This window comes from Synchiropus splendidus, chromosome 8, assembly GCF_027744825.2.
Source record: "Synchiropus splendidus isolate RoL2022-P1 chromosome 8, RoL_Sspl_1.0, whole genome shotgun sequence".
Lineage (NCBI taxonomy): Eukaryota > Metazoa > Chordata > Actinopteri > Syngnathiformes > Callionymidae > Synchiropus > Synchiropus splendidus.
The window spans coordinates 19,132,178-19,154,414 of NC_071341.1; the positions used below are offsets into that span (position 1 = coordinate 19,132,178).

General features: G+C 41.0%; 1 protein-coding gene across 3 annotated transcripts in view; it reads right to left on the reverse strand.

Moving 5' to 3' along the window:
- plch1 (phospholipase C, eta 1) overlaps nt 1-22,237 on the reverse strand; it is a 62,607-nt gene that overhangs the window by 17,171 nt on the left and 23,199 nt on the right. For all 3 annotated transcript variants that reach the window (XM_053872347.1, XM_053872346.1, XM_053872345.1), the window contains 9 exons: nt 16,292-16,438; nt 12,728-12,973; nt 12,478-12,605; nt 10,566-10,736; nt 9,510-9,603; nt 7,444-7,647; nt 7,261-7,381; nt 2,456-2,627; nt 1,538-1,645 (listed from right to left, as the gene is read on the reverse strand). In XM_053872347.1, the coding sequence (XP_053728322.1) occupies nt 1,538-1,645; nt 2,456-2,627; nt 7,261-7,381; nt 7,444-7,647; nt 9,510-9,603; nt 10,566-10,736; nt 12,478-12,605; nt 12,728-12,973; nt 16,292-16,438 (1,391 nt within the window). The remainder of the gene's footprint in view (nt 1-1,537; nt 1,646-2,455; nt 2,628-7,260; nt 7,382-7,443; nt 7,648-9,509; nt 9,604-10,565; nt 10,737-12,477; nt 12,606-12,727; nt 12,974-16,291; nt 16,439-22,237) is intronic.

The window sequence follows — 22,237 nt, forward strand, 5'->3', positions numbered from 1 at the left end:
ATATATGCGGTCATATACATATGGCTAAGTCGGCAGGGTTTGATAGGGCCGGTGGAGAAAGGTGCCCAACAAAGGAGGCGGGATGATGAAATGCATTGGAGTTGGAACAGAACACACAGTTTTCTGGGTACTTTGTAACGCAGTCATCCAATATTCATCACTTCATACATCACGACAGCGGAGGACAGAGCTGCAGCTTCAGTCCGGGAAGAGCAAGGATAAGAGAGGGGGCTTAGAAACTGGTTAACAGTGGAGGAGAAAATTCCCAAAACATCATTTCGAAACATAAATGGCGTTAATCTTGCATTCCTCACCGGCTCCATATAAAACCTCTCATCGGTGGAAACCGGCCACAGACTGATTAAAATGGCCACCATCATCCAAAGTGGCATCTGCAGCCTGCAGCCGCCAGCTAAATGTGGAAGAATGACGCCGCATCGGTCAAATAAGAGCCATCTGGGGAATAGTTGGAGTGGCGGCCATTTTTGGAGAGGACGAGGAAGTACCAGGTCCGAGCACTTGTGTTTTGGGGAGACTGATGGACAACGCTCCAGAACCACAGCTCCCCTCTGACCTACTGCATGCTTCACTCTCGTGATGTACATGAGAAAGCACCATGTAAAAAGTAAAAAATTAATAAACAAATGAAGCTATTTTGAACACATTTGGACCATTTGTTCTAATTCTGTGTTTAGGACAGCACTCTTTTTTTGTATTTAAAATATCAATGATAGCAATGACCTCAATGAGACGACAGGTGGCGGTAGTGTTTTTGAGAATTTTGAGAATTTGAAACATGTCCAGAAATATTAATTGAAATCTGTTGGTCTGTTTTTGAGTTACCATTTTCTGCAAAACCAGATCATTTATTTAAATAAAAAAGGAAGATAAGCCTCAAATAATGAATGAATAATGAGGCTTCCAAAGCTTTTTCGAGAATATCATAATAACATTTTGTAACAATTAATGGAATTTTTATGAGCTTAAAAACATGCATCATCATTTGCATTGTAAATGCTAATGGTGTGTAATTATCACTGTAATTATCAAGTGTTTTCAATATGAAAGCTTTTTCATATTAACATAATATATAATACTAATATAATGCTAAATATAAACTATAACATGCACAGCTAATTCCCTTAAAAATAAAACAAATTTGAAGTTTTCTAATTCTAATTATGTAAAGAATCAATTAAAATATACTATAAAAAAAACTGCAGACGAAATACAGTTTGAATCAATTGCGTGTTTCTGATGTTTTCAAATACAACTGATTTTGTTTGTTTCGAATCTAAACATTTTGACCTGTCAGTTATTAGCGTTCCAATTACAATTAAGCTTCTTGCGCAGAAATCTTTGCGTCTTAATGAAGCCTTGGTTATTCAAATAAAGTATTGTATTTAGGGTCGATGCGACTAAACAGCTATTACTGCTCAATTAACGTAGCCATTAAATCCGAACTGACACGGTCAAGCTCTCATCTACTCCCCGTCCAAGCAGCTCTGTGGTGGAAGAGTCGAGGTGACAGCCTTACATTACTGCTCTTCAGTTTAAAGTCGTCCTCAATTTCATCCGCGCTGTCGTCGTCAGACACCTCCCCCTCCTCGGCATCGGCAGACAGATAGGCGGGAAGACGCTTCCCCTGGAAGCAGAAAAACACAAACAGACGTGAGTCCAAAACAACAAACGTCTCATTCGCAGAACTGCCACCCGGCCTCTAAAAATAACACACACTCTTTCATTGTCCCACTATTATTTTCCTTTAAACTGTTCACTGTGAAGCGGAAGTGAAAAAGCCATTAATGCCATATATGAGCGTTCACTAACGCGCACTCCTGTGCACACAGCAACACATAAACTGAACAGCTGGAGATCCTCCCAGAAGCTCCCTGAGCTGCTCTTTGAGCAGAGTGGAAGCCCATTAGTGAGCCATTCTGGATGTGTGAGTGGGAGTTGAGATTTTCTTCTACCTCAAATCGATGGCAGACTCACCTCTCTCACTGTCTCAAACTGCCATTCTTCACTTGAACGGGTGCCCAATTCTGACCTGTAATTCCCCACTTAAGCTTTTATGTTCTCGCGACGCTCACCACACCTGGCGGAGAGGAAGGTCGGGGCGAGTCTAAAACCTCACAGTTTGGATATTCAGGGCTCCATGTGACAACACGTGAGGAAGAAGAAGAAGTGCGCGGGCCAAGCACTGGCAGTTCAGAAGCTTAGGAAAGAGTCTGGAACTGTTATAATTAGCTCCTCTGTAATGTGATGGCCTAGTTTAGTCCTCTTCCCTCTGCCTCCCTCTCTTCATCTGTTTATAGGCAATAATCAGCCGCCTCACGCAGGATCCTCCATTTCTCCAAAAAGAGACTCTCCCTCTAGTGAATGAATAAATCTCTGTCCATTATTGAAGACGGGCTCCAACCCAGCATCCAGCCTTTTGTTTATTTATCCGTACTTTGATGAGGATCTTGCCCTGCAGACTCTGTGGACTGGGCAAGGTTTTGAAGTCTCCGCTCAGAGCCTCGCCGACGTCCAGCCGCTCCCCGAAGACTTCCCTGAGGTACTGAGCAATCTTCTTCTGCTGCTGGATGCTGCAGTGGTTCTCGATGGACAGGATAACTGGATACCTGAAAGAAAAATAGCACGCGTTGCCACGAATCACATCAGGGGTTTCAAGAGTTTGGATGACAGGCCAGGAAGTCAGCGGTATGTTTGTTCTGTCTGAAGACGGAACACTGCTTCCTTCATAAACCCTACAACTGTAGATGAAAAAAAGCGATTTTCAGTGAAGTTTGGGACTGGAGCACTTCCACCCTGATGCTGAGACATCTATTTCAATTAATTCACTCCAGTGTCTTATATTACCATTGGAATAATTGGGATTAGTTAGGTCAAGTTCATGCCATTATTATCATTTTTTTTAATCAAGTCACACTTTTAGGGTCTATATTTTCAGGGTCTCTGTTAATGCACACTTATATGTACAGTCCTTATTTCATTAATAATAATAATGACATCAACCAATAACATTTGACATGCAGATTCAAAATGACTGTTGTTTCTCAAAATATATCTATAATATGTAAGTCATTAAAATAGTAATGTATTAAAGATTAGACCCTGAAACTAAAGTGTTTTTTCCCCCCATTTATAGAGAAACACGGGCTATTGTGACCAGTTGCTTCACGTATGAGACAACAAAGCGTGTACCGATAAATCAGCCTGCTGATAGGAGCATTACAAAGTCTAAATGTTTGACTTTTTAAAAGCTACTGTTTGTATTTATACTCTCAGCAATAGTATTACATCTTTATATTGTACGTCAAAATGGCAAACCGACAAACACAGAAGCAGCAGACAATCAATAGGTTTATTTATTCGATTTCTTTTTTATTATTATTATTTAAAATTTCCTGTGTAGAGGACAACGTTTACCTCTATTTATGTGGGTTTGTTTTTTTAAACACGTAAATCTCACTGAGAGCAATGCACCCACCGCAACAGCAGGAGGCAGTGGAGCTTTGAAACCCACTCGCACAACTCGCAGTAGAAGTGAAAAATGGTGCTTCACTCTCACTACGGTAAATTATCTGTGGATTCAGATGGTTAACTTGAACAACACTAAAATTGAATCACCCGTTGCTTGTCGCATACGGACAGTATTTTTTTTTTTTCATGTAGTCAATGGGAACAAGTTTTATTTTTGGCGGGCAAAATTTTACCATATAAAATTTTAGACAACATATTCTTTAATCCAAAATCTTGCATTGTTTAATGTGACAGATGCCCTTGATCGATATACAAACTTCTCCTACCACGGAACACTGAGTCAAGAGTATAAGTGTGATGTAAAAATAAATAAATAATGGCAACCTCAAAACTGTCCTGCTGAGCAGCAGATATGTTTAAAACCTTTTTATTTATGAATGAAAGTGGAGGTGAAGCGGAAAATGAGGTGAAAACAAGAAAGCTATGAGGTATCAACTGCAGCCCTGTTGGTTGCTGGAGTGTGTTTTTTATTTGAGAAAGTGAGAAGACAGGTGGCTACAGACGATCACAGCTCAAATGTCAGTGTGTCAGAGTGACAGCTCTCCCTCAGGGGAAACCAACCGCTTCTCACCTCCACTTTCATCCACCCAAACACACACTTCTCCTTTCCTCTCAAACAGAGACATCCAGTCATTTCATTTCACGGGCAGCTACGTGGAGGGGCTTCCTCTCAGGTGAGGCGGAGAGGCAGTTCAATGATCTGTGTAATGTGTGTGTGAGAGAGCGGTGGATGCCGGAGGGCGTGGAGACTCACCACCCAGCCACCTGGGGGCCATTCATCATATTAACAGATGTTAAAATATCAGCGGTAAAAAGCGGAGATAAAGTCACAACTGAATGTCCTGATAATTAATGCGCAGTCGCCTCCAGTGTTTTCCCAGGTCGGTTCATTTAATCCCTGGTGAAAATGGAGATTTTGATGGACGTCTTTTTCAAAGTAAATTATAATGGAAAAAAACTATTAAAATTACACGAAGCAATCATGAAAACGTCACTCTTTGAGGTTAGAATAAAATAAAATAATAAAATATATATTTCTGTGGCAAAATATATATAAAGAAATAAAATGAAATATTGATATGACGAAAAAGTTATTAATTTAATTTAAGGTCAGTACAAAAACACAAAACAATTGTATTGGAAAATTTTTAAAATCTAAAAAATAAAATAATAAATTGTACACAAATATCATGAGGAAAATCGTTCCGTGACAAATTACAAATAAATATTTCTGACACAAAAAGCAAAAAAATATTGAAATATTTCATAAAAAAAATAAAGCAATGACTGCTGGTTTCTATATTTACTTTTAGAGAGCTGTCAAGGGAGCAACAGCATGAGCTCACCCTCTCCAGCATTTCTGTCATCATTCAAAAGCTTTTTTTACGTTCATGATCATTGCAAACCGTAAAGTCTGGACACTGCTGTGTCATTCTCACTGCAGCGAGAAAATAAAGAAGGTTGCATTTGCTTAGCTTTATTTTGTTGGCACCAAAATATCGACCATTTATTCCTCAGTTAGTTTCAGCATTTCAGTGTTGTGTCAGTGGAAGCGACTGCCAAGCACATCCTCAGTACTTGCTTTCAAATGGTTCCAATTGTATCTTTAAATAAATGCTTGTTTATTACACAGTTGTTGCCATCACAGGCTCCACACGCGTGAGAGCCAATGTGGCGGCAGAAGGCTGCATCACTCACCGCTTTGTGTAGGTTTGGTTGGAGAACAACAGCGGCTCCACGGGGAGCGCGAGGAAACACCAAGGAGCAGATGGTTCAGTAATAGCTGCTAATTACTGCCAAGAATCACAGTGCTCACTGGAAAACACATGCTGGGCCCTTTAAATGCCGTAACTTTTTCCTTTAATTTACAGGTTCATGCGACACGTTCAAGGCGAGAGGTTTGTAATGAGGGGCAGCGCGTTCCTTCTGGGTGAGAAAGGAACATTTATTACCACTTCATATGTAGTAATTTCAGTCTCATATTTGCAGATCAAAATTATTGATGGAAAAAAAAATCATCTCCATCCTGATTGTTGGTGTAAATATCTTCTCTAAAAGAAGGAGACTCAGGACGGCTCATCATTTCCTAAGATCATTTTCTACTAACTAAGCACACAGCCAGCACTGGCCTTTTAGAAAACACATGAATTGAATGATAAAAGGGTTTTTAATTTTACGACTATTACACAGGGTTTACAATGATTTTTTTGGTACCTTTGGCCACATTGATATATCAATATGTGGCTTTCATCCAACATTGTTATCCTGCAATTGACTGAGGAATAACATTTAAAATGTGAGGTAAATGGGCGAAAAACAAAACTGGATTTTTCCATTTTAAACAGCGAGAGCACTAGAAATGATGAGCTGATGCATTTTAACTGTTATTTTCTTACATATGTGCAAAAAAGTTCTGCTCCCAGCCTTTGGTAATTCAATATTTCTGCTTTGTTTTTTAGCTGGTGTAGTTATACTGAGCAGCAGAGTGGTCTTCCCACTCTCCCTGCTTGGCACTGCATGGTTCTGAGTGAGACTTTCAGTAAGAAATGTGAAAGAAAGGTCCAAAACTAGCCTTTCTAATTGAAATAAAATTACTTTACCCCAAAATGTTCCATCTTAATAAACACTCTTGAGGAGAACACTGCTCTCTCTGCATTGGAAAGCTCTCGTTTTCTTCCCCAAAACACCACTTTTTAATCAGACGAATCATCCAGGAGCTACTGTAGGATGAAGGATTATTATGAATCTTTGTTCGATCCTGTTGCTGCTGGGGAATCCCCTGACAATCCAGAGCTTATGCTTTCTCTGTGTTAAAATAATTCTAGATAATTATAAATTAATTTAAGATGCGCAAGTCAAATCCCGTGTGCGGCAACAGGACCACCTATTAGGGGTTAATTCGCCCACAATACCTCTCTTTTTCTCACCATTTCTTTCCTACAAAATGTCCAGCAGAATCGTCTCAGATGGTAATGAGTCCCCTTTCAGGTTCAGAGGTGGACCGGCGCAGCCAGAACAACGTCAAGACAGAGGTAATGATAATGGGGTTGAGCTCCTTCATCCACCTCTCTCCACCTCCATGTGGAGTCCAGCGTCACCTATCAGCGAGAGCTTTTCAACATGCCGAGGACCAGTATGGAGCGCAGCGGGTCTAATATCTATATTAATCGTTCTTTTGCGCACCATTTTGTTTACATTTTCAGCATGCTACTCCTCCCAGAGCTTACTGGGAATCGCCTGCAATAACTTTTCTCAGATCTAGGTGCCAGATATTCCAGGTTTTGTGACCTATTTTTCCCATTGGAAATGAATGGGAAGAGGATTCAACACTTCAGAAATTTGCCCCTACTTCAAACGGCTCGCAGCTCATCTTTAGTCACCATAAAAAACAAGATCAGAGCCAAATGGTATGTTTTGACCACAAATCATCATGTGAAAGGGAAGGTAAGCGTTGCCGTGGCGACGGAGCACCAGACTAGGGGAAAGGTCACAGCCAGGTCGAACTGCAGCCACAGACACCGAGTCATATCTTGGCCATCTGTTGAACTAGAGACACCAGCTTCAAACATAGCTGCAGGCCTCCACTAATAGCATTGTAGCACGGTCGCGCACAGCGCATTCACAAGCTGAAACATCAGCGTCTAGTTATTCATGGGACACCATGACAGGCGATCTCTTATATTGACTTGAACAACATCTGACTTGACTTACTGGTTGTTGACGAAGGCGTATTTGTTGATGGTTTCGATGACGGACCTGAAGGGTATTTTGGAGGTCAGGGTGTAACCGTGCTGCACCATGGGTTCACCCTCAGGACCATCCCAGCAGTCCACTACAGAAGATGAAAGTGTCAGAGGAAGCCAGGGCGACCGTGAGGCGCAAAGACTTGCTCACCCTCCACGCAGCGGCAGCCCGACTGCAGAACCCAGGCATACATGTCAGTCTTCGAGTGAGACAGGAGCTGGTCCCCCGTCAGGTAGGTGTTATGGGAGGACGCGATGAAGTAGTTGCAGAGCGGCTGGTCCATGTCCTGATTCACTTCATGGTGCAAAGGGTTAAAGATGTCACATGTGGGACTGCGCATGAAGCTGGTGAAACCTGAGAGGACACACAAACAAAAAGGAGTGTGATTAAAGTAGCTATTAAACCATGCGTTTTTCATTTCCTACGAAATATTTTTCACTCAAAATTTTAATATTTTTGTTTAATTTTTTCCCTCCCTCACAACTACTGTTATTGTTATTTGATTTCACACAGTAATTCAACAGAGAATTTGGAACTGAAGTGGAGTGGGTTAAGAGAAGCCTCCTCCTCCATTGACAGACAGTGTCCTTTCATGCAAAGAAGGGGCTGAAATGTGGGCTGAATAGCAACAGTACAGAGGAAACAAGGGCACAGAAGAAGCAGTTAATGTGGAAAATATCGAGAGGAGGAGAAGAAAATGTGATGCAAATATAGGAAAGAGGAAAGCCGGTAATCAATCGGGACATTTAATCTAGTCTCTGCGCTGTCATGACTACATCAACGGCGTAATAACAGGACAGGAATCCCTGAGGCGACGACGCTGGATAGACAGGAGACTTGCGCAGATATTTGTGAATCATCACCATATGAGAGGAAAACAGTAGCTCAGAGGTGGGTTTCAGCGTCTTGCCAGGCGTCAGACGACTTTGAACGCCCCCAACACGCGCCTCTACTCTTCATGCCTCCCATGACACGATTGGTCTCACCCCTGCAGCATTCCTATGCACTCTGGTTTCACACTCCTCCTTTCCTGTCACACTCTTATTTCCCACACACTACACTCTGAGACATCTTTCTAAATCCACCCTCGGCTAAAGCATGAGCTTTTACCCACAAAGGTGTCGTAACATGATTCAGATATGTTACAGCAGGTGCATCTTTAGGAAAACATCACTCACGGTCAGCAGCTGAAGGGAATTAGAATCCATTCAAAATCCTCCACATCATTTTTAACACGCTTCATTTAGGGGCTTTTATTAACTGACTGTTTGCATCTTTGATGGCAAAGAGGAGAGTGCAGGCAGGGTGGAACAGATGGAGAAGACAGAGAGGGCAGAGCTGTGACGGAAGAGGAGCAGCTGGACAGTATCAACAGCTGCCATGATGGTTTTTGGGCACATGGAGAAGGAGAATCAGAATTTGGATTGAGATGTTTGGAGGCGGAGACAATCGGGGAAAAAAGAGGAAAACAACCAGAGAAGTTGATGGAATTGATCGGTGCTGACATGAGGAAGCCACTTCGGCTTCTAGTAGTTGTTGTTGTTGTTGTTGTCATTATTTGTTATTATTATTTGTTATTATAATTATCATCCACCAGCTCCGAGTGGGGGATATTATTTTTATTTTATTTATTTATTTATTTTAATTTTCTATTTTATTAATAAATGTATTAATTTTAAAGACCTAAATTATAAAAGCTCATCATGTTTAACTAATCCAGCAGCAAAATTTGTATTTGCAGATTTTTGACGACGTAGTTTTAAATCAAGAAACGCTGCCAATAACAATAATAACCAATAAAACAGTTTACGTATATTAGACCCAGTCAAGAAGCACAAAGATGGAATTTTAATCACCCTTTTTTACACAAATTTCATGCAAAACAAAGTGAGATTTTCCGATCTTGGATAACTAGACACAAATCTTTTCATGCCCCATTCCCAAAATATAATGTGGCTCCTTCAGAAATCTAATTGCTGTCTCCTGCTGAAGAGCAACTCTTAGCAGAGACAGATTGTACGACAAGTGAGCATAAAACACAAAGTTAACAGCAGGAGGCGGACGTGCAACAATGTGGAACAATGTAATAAAACTGGTTATAAAATGAAAGGACTCAGGGGGGAACTGCCAGGAAAGCAGAGAGGAAGCCACCAGTACTGAGCCAAGGCAATGGAAGAACCAAAACTGGGTGAAACGGTGGGTGGAGAGAGACATACCTTCAATCCCCATGACGCCTTTTTGTTTGTATTCATCGGAAACCTCAAATTTTTCGATGATTTCGTCGACGTACTCTGGGGTCACGTTGGACATCTACAGAGGAGAAGCCAAAATTACAGCTGGACTACAACCACACGTCAAGCCAAAAAGTGATTGATCGATTGATTGACTGATCGAGTGGCTGCAAGTGATTATAAAATAAAATAATCATTTTACTTGCCAACTGTCAATTTTCATCATTCATACTCACACAGATCACATGATGAAGTACTTGAGAAGAAGGTTTCACAACATTGGATTCTATCTCGAACTAATAGCCAAATACAGACCAGCGGCATCAAGAAATAAGAGGATTTCAACCCTGTAAGTGTGACTTTGATATTATATATCTACGATATATTATACTATATTATATTATATTATATTATAAATTGTAATATAAGATTAGACAATATTATATTATACAATAAAGTATACGATAATATAATAACCTGGTGTCCCTTGTGTTTTTTAATGAAAAAATATATATATGTGGGTGTGTGTTTTTTTGTTTGTTTCTTTATTTTTTCCCTTAAAAACACACAAGGGACATCAGGTTATTAAAGGGCTCTGTCGGGGGAGAAACGTCTATGTTGCGCCCTGCTTCTTGGGAGAGACCTTCGCTCCAGTGACCCTGCAGTAATGGGAACTATCAGAAGAAACAAACAAATTTCAAGCTGAAATGTTTGCCCAGGGTCAATGCAAGTGCTGTACCTGAGGCTGAGCAGCATAACACGACCAGCGATCTGAGCGATCTATCAAAAATAAAAAAGGTTCCACCAAGACAAAGCAATTACCCCAGTGATAGATGGCTCAGTCGCGCCCAGCCTTTTATTCAGACAGCTGCGACAGAGGAGGCAGCATGTTAGTGGAGCGGGATTTAAATGGTCTTCCCTTTGGCTGCATCTTAAAAGGGCACTTTTGAGGGGCAAGTCAAACTTTCTGGCTCATAAAACCTCTTCCGCCAAACGCTTTTCATCATCAGTCCCAGACCAAGAGAGTCAATAGCCGCGGACCTTCTGCTCGTTCCGCAGGAAGTTGGCGAGCTCGTCCGCGGTCAGATGGTCCTTCCTGTCGCTGTAGGCCATCATCAGCAGGAAGAGGTCACGTCTGAGCGACATCATCTTGTAGAAGACGGAGAACTCCTCGTAAGTCAGTGTGCCCTGCTGGTCGTCTGTGTCCGCTTCCTGCCGGCAGAATCAGAAGGACAGTTTTCAAACGTTGTGTTGTGTAGCACATCTCAAGCTCAAGGGAGGAGCCATAAACACCCTGGCAAATCTGAAATTTTCCAATTTTTATGCAGGATTTGAGGATTATTTTACAATCCAACCTGCTCCCTGCTGTTGTTCCATGCTGCCTGCCTGAATCTGTATGCGTCACCAACCGGCTCCGTCTGACCAGTTCTTCCTCATATCTGAGGATGTGTCGCTGGAGGACAGCAGGCTCATCCCACTACCCCTCTTCCTCGCTCACATCCTGCGTCTCATATAATCAGGATCCGACTCGACTCCACACCAGATCTAATAATACCTGCTAATGTCTCCATCACACTCCCGTAATGAGCTCGCTGCCAACGACGGGGACTCCATCGCACACACACAAACCCGGGGAGATAAATCACTGTGATGGACTTCATCACAAATGCATGAAAAAAATAATCTTTTACAATGCCAGCAGACAACTTTGTCACAATGCATGGACGCGACACACAAGCACGAGGAACACTTTGACGAAATAAAGTAAAATCATTTAAAATTGAGAAGAATTTCAATAATAGTTTAAACATTTAAAAATCTCAACATAAGTAAATTTAAATCATTCAAGGTTAATAAAGAAGCCAGAAGTCCATAATTTATAATATTATATAATATTATATAATATAATACAAGCAATATAAGCAAAATGCACATTGCTAAGGGAAGTAGTGACATATTTCATGCATCCTCATACGGGATGAAGCTTTTTCTTTCAGAAAAACTACATCTAAACTCTGAATTCTTAATTCAGTTAAAAATTATATTTAAATAAGGAAAATGATCAATGATTTAAGTTGATATAACATTACATGTGATATATTATGTACTGGTCGATACATTACTAGTTCCTCTTTTTTGTTTACATCACAAAGGTTGTAAGTAAATGAAACTTCACTCTCTAATATCTGATCATATTTGCAATTAATGAGTTCATACTGCAAAAGTCGGCATCCATAAATAACCATCGCAGGGTTGGGGAAATAGAATATTCATCAAACTTCGCTGTCACTTTAGAAAAGTCGGGAGATTGAGTGTGTGGATTTTTTTAAACTTCAAGCTGATGACCTCTCTAAAAGATTCAGGCCTCCACTCTTTTCATACTTTTCTTCAAAAATATCTCCTCTCACCGATGAAATATTGCTTCCCAAAAGCTTCAAAAGATGAAAGATTCAACACTTATATCACTTCAATGATCATAAGTAGTCATGCAACGCAAATTTAACGCACTAAAATGGAGGATAAGTTGATCATACTTTTGGAAAAAGCACAATTTTAGCATTAGCATGGCAGCTGAGCATGAATAAAACATTCTCATCACTTTGAGAGGTCGGGTTTTATTCATTATTTTGGATGAAAGAATCTAAAAGTTTGGATCTGTCTGTGAGATTTAAGTGAAAAACTTTTTTTCTTTGAGTTTACTCGCAGGGTTAATGCTCAGTTATTAATTCTGGTCTGGTCCGTTGAAAACCAATGAGAGAGCAGCCTCAAGTCACATGCTTGCTTGTAGTTTCAGGATCTACTACTATATGTATTTGAACTAAAAGTTAAATGTGACTGTAATAATAGATAAATGACCGAAGTACAAACATAAACATCAGCTCACTAGTACATCAGTCTGATCCGATGACTGTTGTGATGTTCTCAAGCCGCATGGTTATAGGATCTACTTTACCTGGAACATTTGCTTGACCTTCCTCCTTGGCAGGTTAACGTTCAGTTTATGAAGAAGTTGATAGATTTCATCGATGTTCAGGAGCCCGTCGCCGTTTTTATCGGCCTCCTCGAACGTCTGTTTCATCCATGTCTCGCCGTTAAATTAAGAAAACCATGCCAAACCTGATGATCATTTGAAACAGGCTCAACTTTGAAGACAACCATGAAATTGGATCTAAAATAACTCAAAGGGGTTTGTGAAAAAGGATATTGGTCGTGAGTTCGTTGGCGCTTTGCGAGAGAGTCCTCGTCGCTGATCCCTGCCATCAGGTATCGGAGGCCAGTGATCCAGGTCCTGGCTTCGTCGGAATTGGACGTGACCAGGTCCAGGGACTCCATGTGGTTTCCATGGTAGACGGTGAAGCAGCAGGTCGAGTCGAAACTGCCCTCAGGATGTCGATGGAAGATGTCGGACTGACTGCCCTCCGTCACTTTGTACAGGGAATCGATGGTGACTGACGTGTGGAGGATGTTACAGGGAAGAGAGGGAGAAAGGGAAGAGGGAGAAATAAACAAGTCACCAAAACCTGGAAACACACATTCACCATCGCGAAACGAACCACTCCTGTATACACCGTTTAATATCAGTAGTGAGTCAGACTACTCGAGGCTAGTCAAGCTAAATAACACGATAATAAGTGCTTAATAATAATGTATAACTGCATAACGTACTGCTAATAAACCTGAATAAGTGATTAATTCATGGTTCATACGTGTCAACAAAACTAAAGTGTTACCCCAAAATCTGTTCTTCTACTGCGTTTCAAACAGTGACATTGGACAACGTCTTGTACCTTCGCTTTCATGACTAGTAAAAGCATGACACTATATATTTCAGTGTCACTAAGGTTTTTGAAAAGTCGGTTTAATCTTTGTAAAACCTTTAATCCACATTTCCTTGGGTCTAAACATCATTTAATGCAACATATTCAAAGAGTAACACAAGCTTTGGTCATGAGAGTCTTTTTCAAGAAAGCGCTGAGTCAGCCAATCTGTGGTCAACTGTGGTCACAAGCTTTGGGCGGCTACAAGCTACTTTTCAGCATCCAGATAGTCAGAAGCACCTCACTGGTCTTTACCCCTCCTGGTGAAAGGCTCGGCATATCACCAGAACAGAGTGTAAACTGCGGCCACCGTCCTCAAACAGAGGAAGGAAAATGAACAGAAGGATAACACTTTCCATGCTCTCTACTACAACATTCATAACCCCCAATTCAAAGTGCCCCCATATGTAGAAATAATGAATAATAAACTGTAACCAAACCATAAATCAAACAAGCTAATACTTCCTCTTCTACATTGTAGCTTGAAAGGACCAACCGCTTATGTAACAGTTTGACATGCATAGCTAAGAACCAGGAGACATCAGCGATGTATAAATATGGAAATGTCTGCAGTCTATTCACAGAGTGTAAATGGAGACATGCTAATGTGCCGAACGTCCCAAGTAACATGCGTTCAAAAGGAACCACAGAGGAATTAATGAGCTTGCGATGAAATATCTCATAATCACGCTGTAATGCTAGCAATTCTATTCAGGACCAACAAAGCACGACTCATATTCAAGCGCATCTTGACGTGTTCACGTCCCAAATCCGGAGCGTACAAGCTTAATTTGCCAGATTTGGAGGGGGTTTTGTCACCTCTGAAGCTCCACCAAAGTGACTCCGAAATAATGCCTTATTCAGCAAACTTCCCACGGCGCACAAAAAGAAAATGTTAGCATTAAACACATCAGAAATGCAGCAGAATATCAATGTTTCTATGCATTAAACATTGACATGGACAAGACAATATCACACAAAAAAAAAAATAAAAATAAAAATAAAAATAAAAATAAAAATAAAAATAAAAATAAAAATAAAAATAAAAATAAAAATAAAAATAAAAATGCATAAGCTCTAAACATTGTTACCTCTGCTCAGCAAGTTATGTACGTAGGCAAAATAAAACCAGAACAGATGACCCTTTTGAAGGATTTGTGTGAGGACAGCAGCAGAGCTTATCTTCACTTCTCGTGTGCAAAACTATGTATGCAAACTATGTACAAGCGTCCAAGATACATTAGTTAAACAGTGTAAATTAAAGAGAAAATACCAAGAGTATAATACATAAGAGAGCAGAATACTACTCGCTACTTCAATCCCTGAGCATCTCTACGAGACCTCACCCGGCCTTTGACTTATCAGAAAAGGCTAGGTGGAAAAACCCAAAAAAGAAATCCCCTAAAAATAGAATTTCATGTTTGACCATATCTGCCTCGATGTTCTTTGTCCTCTATATTGTGGACAAGAGATAAACTCGACCTCTGTTGAATTTCAAATCACTCCACGGTCTGCAGCACCTGAACTAAGCCAACTATTGATTCCCGTGAGATGATAGACCCTTGTTCTTTTCTGTGATGTCCTGGACACTCGTCTCCATCGCTCCCACTCATTTTTAGCTTCAACAGATCGATGCTGCAGCAAAACATGTCACTCCAAACAACAAGCTACATTTTTTTTCTGTCAAATAGTGCAAGAAGGATGGGGAATGTCTTCAGCACCCTGATGATGCCAATGGAGACTATCCGAGAGGCTTATCTCAGTCAGTCTTGACACACATGCACATGCACGTCCGTCCGCACACACGCTTGAGTGGGTTGACGCCAAAAAACAGTGAAGTAAAAAAATGACAATGATGCTCTGCCAGACCCATGAAATGTATGCTAATCCCCCACCAGCCAGCAGAGCGGGTTCTGTGGTTCTGAGAATAATAATAAGAGGCACGATTCATCACAAATAATATAAATATTATAGTTATACTAAAGGCAAAAGTGCGTCATGAGTAGCAGGGTTTTATTTCAGTCACAATTCAATATTAATGTTTTGACGGCATTTCCTTTCGCATGAACAAACCACCTCCGGAAAGAACAACATATATTAACACAATGAATGTTTTAAACAATTCATGCTAACTACAACCGTGTCCAAACATTTATTCACGATGCAAGAAACACCACATGGATGCATCCCAAGTGGTGTGTCACATTAAAGTAGCCCGCTCTTCTCAACCAGCTTTAGTGGTGCAGCCAAATAGGGTTGGATGTTTCTGGAACTGAGGACAGTCTCCTCCTGAGAGCAATGGCTGGCATGACTCTCTTGCTTATCGACCGTACTGAAAGTCACTGTGACTAAAACGGACAGCTATTTGATGGCCCTCGAACAGCAATCTGGCATGTGTTAAACTTGGATCGCTTACACCAGTGATTCCTAACCAAGGGTAGAGGGGCCCATGGTTGGGCCGCAAGCGCCCCCTGGAGGGCTGCTAGAAGTTTAATATTTCACATCCCTGAGCCGTGAAACACTCAGTTTTAATACACTCACCACGTATGGTGGCAGTAGTGTGTCACTGAATTGACTTGTCAGCGACAAATCTCTGATAGTGGCCAACTTTGGAGAAGTTCTTGAAAAGAAAAAATGATAAAGAGATGGCGCCGCCATCAGCAAAAACTGTTCTTGAAAGCACCTGTTGAAGCAGTCAGGGTCCTCACGGCCCAATGGTGTAAAACAAAAAACATTTAGCGGCCCTCTAGGAGGCGCTTGTGGCCCGATGGTTAAGAATCACTGCTCTAAATGATACATTTGAAATCCTCATCTAAGGAACAGGGTGCCACTTCTATGAGGCAAACGTTGAGCGCAGCACTGCGGCAGAGGAGCATGAGGCTAACGTGATGTCTCATGTATGTAAATATTATCATGCTTAATGCAAACAGAGTGTGCGTGCAAACTCACTCTTGGCCTTCTCGCTCTTGCGTGAGGGTTTCCAGCGAATGCAAGAGCGGTGTTCATCCAGGTAGAAGAGTCTGACGAGTCCCTTCGATCCCGCCTTCAGCTTTACCATCTGTGTCCCGGACTGCATCACACTCATGCATCGTTCCACTGCAGGGGAGGACACACACATGAGGACTGGGGTCAGCACAGGACTGGCTCACCACAGAAAAAGAACCAGGTGTCGGCTTGCTCTCATTAAAAAAACACAAGCAGAGTGTCACAGGCTCTTAGAATAAATGACACTGGCAGAGGGCGGAGGGTGAGAACAGAGAATGCTTCTGTCACTGGCAACATCCTGAAACAACCTAGAAGAGGGAGGGGAGGAGAAATCTCATCATGAGAGGGCGGTATTGATTGAGAGTCTTTGGTCTGTGCAGGAAGAAGATCATCGCCTTGTGCAGCAGGTGGAAGATACATCTGGAAAGACCGAGGGCTTCCTCCCATTCAACACACAGACCTGGGTGTTGTGCAGCCCTGGCACACATTTAGACCTTTGTCCTACAACCTCAAGGCAGACATCACACCTTTATATATATATATATATATATATATATATATATATATATATATATATATATATATATATATATATATATATATATATATGTATGTTTCAACGTCATAACTGTTGGCAATGAGCCATTTAAAAGAAGGCAAAGGAATGAAGTCAGGAATGAAGGACTCGTCTGAAGACGTCTGATTTTGAGGACTGTCCAGCTCTGCACAAGAGGATGAAAGATAAAACTTCAAACTTTTCATATTGGGTGACAGCTGGCAGCATTATGGCAGCTCTGGAAGACAAGAGAGAGACGCAGCTTGATACCCCCACTCATTAGTGGAGCGTGCGCCTATGTGTGTGCATGAAGTTTTATGGATTGTTCGCAAAAACAAAAGACGCCCGGGATTGTGACGCTATTTTAATGCTGTTTAACGTCAATGGAATTGTAACTCGGACTTAAACTTCCTTAGAGAATCGAGGTGAACAGAGTAACACATGCCATAGAATCATCACCAGCAAGACCCTTTTCATGTATTCCATTAAAAGGCATTTTCAATGTTCAAGAAATTCAGTTGTTGAGTGCTGTGTTCATGGATTCTGTCTCTGACAGCCAGAGGTCCTGTTTAAGACTCGTGTTCATTCACTTACTTGTTTGTTTACAGAATTACAGAACTCCAGACTCAACAAACCAACAGGCATAAAACAGACATTTTTCTACATATAAAAACAATATACAATTATATCAATGTAAAGAAATGGACTTTTGTGAGGCAAAAATGCAGATTTACCTATGTTTTGAAGCCTTTCTCATTCACTCAACAGAGCAGCATCTTCTTCGTGCCAGTAATGTTTGCGTTATAGTTGCGCTACTGCCCTCTGCTGTCCTTTTGAGCTCATTGCACTCAAAATATTTAACATGAAATATATTGATAAAATACGTAATGGGTGATGATTTTGGCAAGACAATTGTCACAGTGTGGCTTGCTGAAGTTACTGAACACTAACTTCTTACCGCTAATTTAATACCACCGTCTAAACTTCATAAAAGGTCAGAAAAGCGATTCAACGTTAATTTATGGTTTATTTGACACAGTATTATTTCTATTAAAATACAGTTTTCAATAAACGCACAATAAGTAGTCATAATTATAAGAGACTTCCTATATCATTTTCTGTTCCACTACATTTTTAATCAAACTTTAGGACATACTTTTGAATGGGGACCATATATCAAGTGTTCCGTGAACTTTCAATGACCATTCCAAGGCAGGATTTACAAGACACAAATCACTACTTTATTATTATAAATTACCCGCTAATATCTTGCTATTACACAAATTAATATGTTTATTTATGGCAATATATGTTCCCTCATCTAAACTGTAACCAAACTTTTTTATGGTTTCATTTTTCTCTTTTTCAGTGAACTGTGAATTTAAGTGAACTAAATTAAAGTCAACTAAAGTGCTGCTTTTAACACGTTTTTATTAACATATTATATTATTAAAACAAGTTTTACAACAAATTAGAATATAGTTTCCAAAACGTTGATTAATCCAGGGTGAACATCTGAGAAGAGAAACCTATTCAACAAGTGCTTTCCATAGCAATAGTATTAGATTAGATTAGACGCGTCTATGAATAACAACAACTGCAACACAAAGAGCTGTGAAGACATTCATGTCAGTGAAGGTGACCCCCGTCGTGAACATCACTCATAATTCTAGACAGCACCATTTCTTTATCAAGCTGCCCTGGCAGCCAGTGTCAGAGGCCGGTGAAAGCCTGAGATTCTCACGGCTCACGGCAGACAAACTATATTGTGCAGCACCATTAACTGAGATGGTTGGAAGGGTCCATCAGAGTCTGCCGCCTTCCTCTGTCTTAATATAGATCATGGCTGGAGCCTGGACGAAAGCCTGCCCCATCATTTAGCACAACAAGATAGTAAAGGATTCTCTTTCATTTTTCACACCCACACATTTATTGTGTCTACATTAATAATATGAACATAATAACGCACTGAATCCTATTTATCCTGTTAATTAAAGATTCATATATTGTATGCAAGTCATTTTGACATGGTTTCATCGGTTTACACGTGAACTATGCCATCGATAATGAACCAGAACATTTGATGGAAATAATTTAAAAAAAAAATGAGTTCATGAGGAGCAAAATACAACATTATTAATGTAAGATGCAGCTCGGAAACAAATTAGCGTTGGGTCTGCGTTACCACAGACCAGCGTGAAACTCACTTGTCATTTGTCTGTCCTTTCTAGCCAAGTGACTTAATGTGTTTATATGTTATGAATGCAGTCCGTGGTGCGCTCACAAAACGCCACTGTGGGGTGCCAGCTACCTGAATCCAGCAACCGCTCCTTGGTTCACATTTGACAATAGTCGGTGTTTGAAGATAAAAGTTTGTCACCTGATTAAATTGTGGTTGTTTTCTATTTAATCTGAATACATTTTAGCAGTTTGAAATAAGTTATAAATACCCACAAATGAAAAAAAAAAAGAATTATCAGAAGGATCAGCTGCCTGTTGCAGGGAGAATGTTATTCACATTGAATGGAACATATGGACACATGGAATCATAATAAATATTTTATGGTTGATCCACTCATGGGTACAATTTTTTTTTTTTAATTAACTTCACAAACAAAAAAACCCAGCAATAACAAGTCTAAATGAGAAGCCAGACCTCATCCTCGCCTCACTTTTGGCTGACTCAGTAAATAGCATATTTCTTGCTAGCACATGAAAAAGCACATTGCAGATTTGCCAACCTTAGCTGGGCAAAGTGGCTGCGGTGCAAACTGTGGAGGCCTATGATGAGATTCTGGCAACGAACCACCGCACCAGAAGTAGATGCTTACTATTGTTAGGAAACTTGTTAAAAGAAGGGGAAACGCTTTGGATGGTCTCAAACATATGATAATAAATAAAATAAATAAATGGTTACCACTGGATTTTCTTCGGTCTTTGTCGAACTTCGTTTCACTACAAACCACAATGAAGCAATTGCAAGACATTTTGTGGTTGATTTAAAACAGTGAGTCACTTTTAAATGTCACGTGACGGACTCCTGCAACAGCAGCGCTGCGGGTAGAAGGTCACAATCTCCAACTGTAGTCTGTCGCCCTGAATAAGATGTCAGACAACAACAGCAGTCTGCTGGAGGGTGAAGCTCTCAACAGATGCCGACTCCGCTCCGTCGGCTGCTGCAGAGCCGATTTACGTTGGGTTTTAAAAAGCCACTTATGCGCAGTGTTGTAAATTACGGCACATTTGCTTCCTCTCTCCAACACAATTATGGCTTGTTTTCGTTTGTCATTCTTGTTTGGCTGATGTGACCGAGGGGGCCGCTCTGCCAACAAGCTCAGGACCCAGTCAGAGCCAATGTGAGAGGTGGGTCTGCTGTGTTTTTTAGAATGAGACAGATCTTTCCTCCAGTCTGCTCATTGACCAGTGACAGGCTGGAGAGGGCAACAGGTAAGAGACTGAGGACGTCCCTTTGAAATGACACGTTGATGCCGCTTCCAATTTTAAGGGGTTAAAAAAGCACAGATGTGAAATCAATTTCTTTCGCAAAGACATTAATTTGAAGCTAGAAATTAAACGATTGTGATGCATAATTTATGTGACGCATTGCTGTGAAATCCTCCGTTAATCTTGGAGGTTCTACTGTCGTTCTTTGCAAATTGATCATATCCAAAGGCTTTTCTGCTCTGGAGAAGATTCCTATAACTCTCGCTGTTCCAGGCTCCTGGCTACACTTCTATATTTACGTAACACATCATAAACACAGACCTGAGGCGCTACATGTAATTTCAGCTGCCACAAGAGGATTCTTTTAAGTATAAATACATCAACATCCCTGCAAACTAGAAAACAGCGCAGAGGTACCGGCTGTGTTGGATACTTCCAAGGCTACAGGCTGCATATGCATCATCCGATGTTCAAGTCCACAACTCTATACCGTTTTATTTCCGCTGTTTGCATCGATCGGTTTCTGTTATCTTCATCGCTGTGCTCCGACATTTCTGCAGGCCAAACCTGGCCAGCCAGACGTGTGGGAGATCAAAGGAGAGAAGCTGCTGAAGAGGTTACCGGTCCTTCACCGGGAACACTCAATAATGCAATATTACTACATGTAGGGCAGTAAATAGATTAAAATTTTAATCTCAATTAATCTCAGTCATGTTGAGTTAACTTGTGAGTAACCACACAATGTGTTTCTGTCATTAAAGCAACTTAAAGGAAGACTTTATCAAGACAAGTGACCAATAATGTTGATGTTGTTGAGCCACTTCAAAGCCTCTGAGGTTATACTGAAGAATGTTTTTGACTGTATCTGTTGGGTTTTTGTAGCAAACAGATGTTTGCATGAGGAGAGCATTCATGTCCACTCTTGTGGTGATAACATCTTCCTTTAAGATCCATTTAGAACAGAAACAAAATGTGTGATTCATTTGCCTTCACCTTCACCTTCACCTTCTTCTGCCGCTTATCCGGGGTCGGGTCGCGGAGGCAGCATTCGGAGCAGGGAAGCCCAAACTTCCCGGTCCGCACAAACCTCCTCCAGCTCCTCCCGGGGGATCCCGAGGCGTTCCCAGGCCAGACCGGAGACATAATCTCTCCAGCTGCACCAACCCGTCTATCAATCTCACGCTCCCTTTTTCCCTCACTCGAGAACAAGACCCCGAGATACTTAAACTCCGCCACTTGAGGCAAGAACTCTCCACCAACCTGGAGAGAGCTTCATTCACCATTAACTCAGCTTTAGTGTGATTAACTATGATTGAAAAATGATCTACTGACATCCATAATTTCATGTTTCATTTGTCGTCGCTGAGACGAAAACAATAAACCAGAAAATAAGAAACCACATGTTCAAGAGTACCTCTTCATTTTCATGTTTATGTCTTTCAAATATGGGATTCAATGACTCAACTTTCAGTGTGAAAGAAGTTCATGTTTCTCAGATGCACATGTGGATCAGCAGGAGAAGAAGATGTCTTCATGTGTCTGTGTTGGCATTCACAAGTTTGAGCTGAATAAATCTTGAGTCTGGGTATCGTCTTGGTTTAATCTCATTATGGAGCTGACGCTTGCAGTTTTGCTTCCAAGGAAATTTAGCGCAGTTTTGCCAAGTGACAAACCAAATTTGTGTCATCATATCACTGGCCCCACCGCGAGCTCCTGGAGACAGGCTCGGGAGCTACTACTAGCCTGTCGAGGACTCAGGAAAGACACAGCATCTGTGTCAAACCCAAGGTCCTGGAGCCAAATCTGGATCACCAGGTAATTATTCGGAGGCCCACAAGAGATTACACAATCTCCACAATGACAATTCTGCACCTCACGATAAATTCGATAAACACACTCATGAACATACA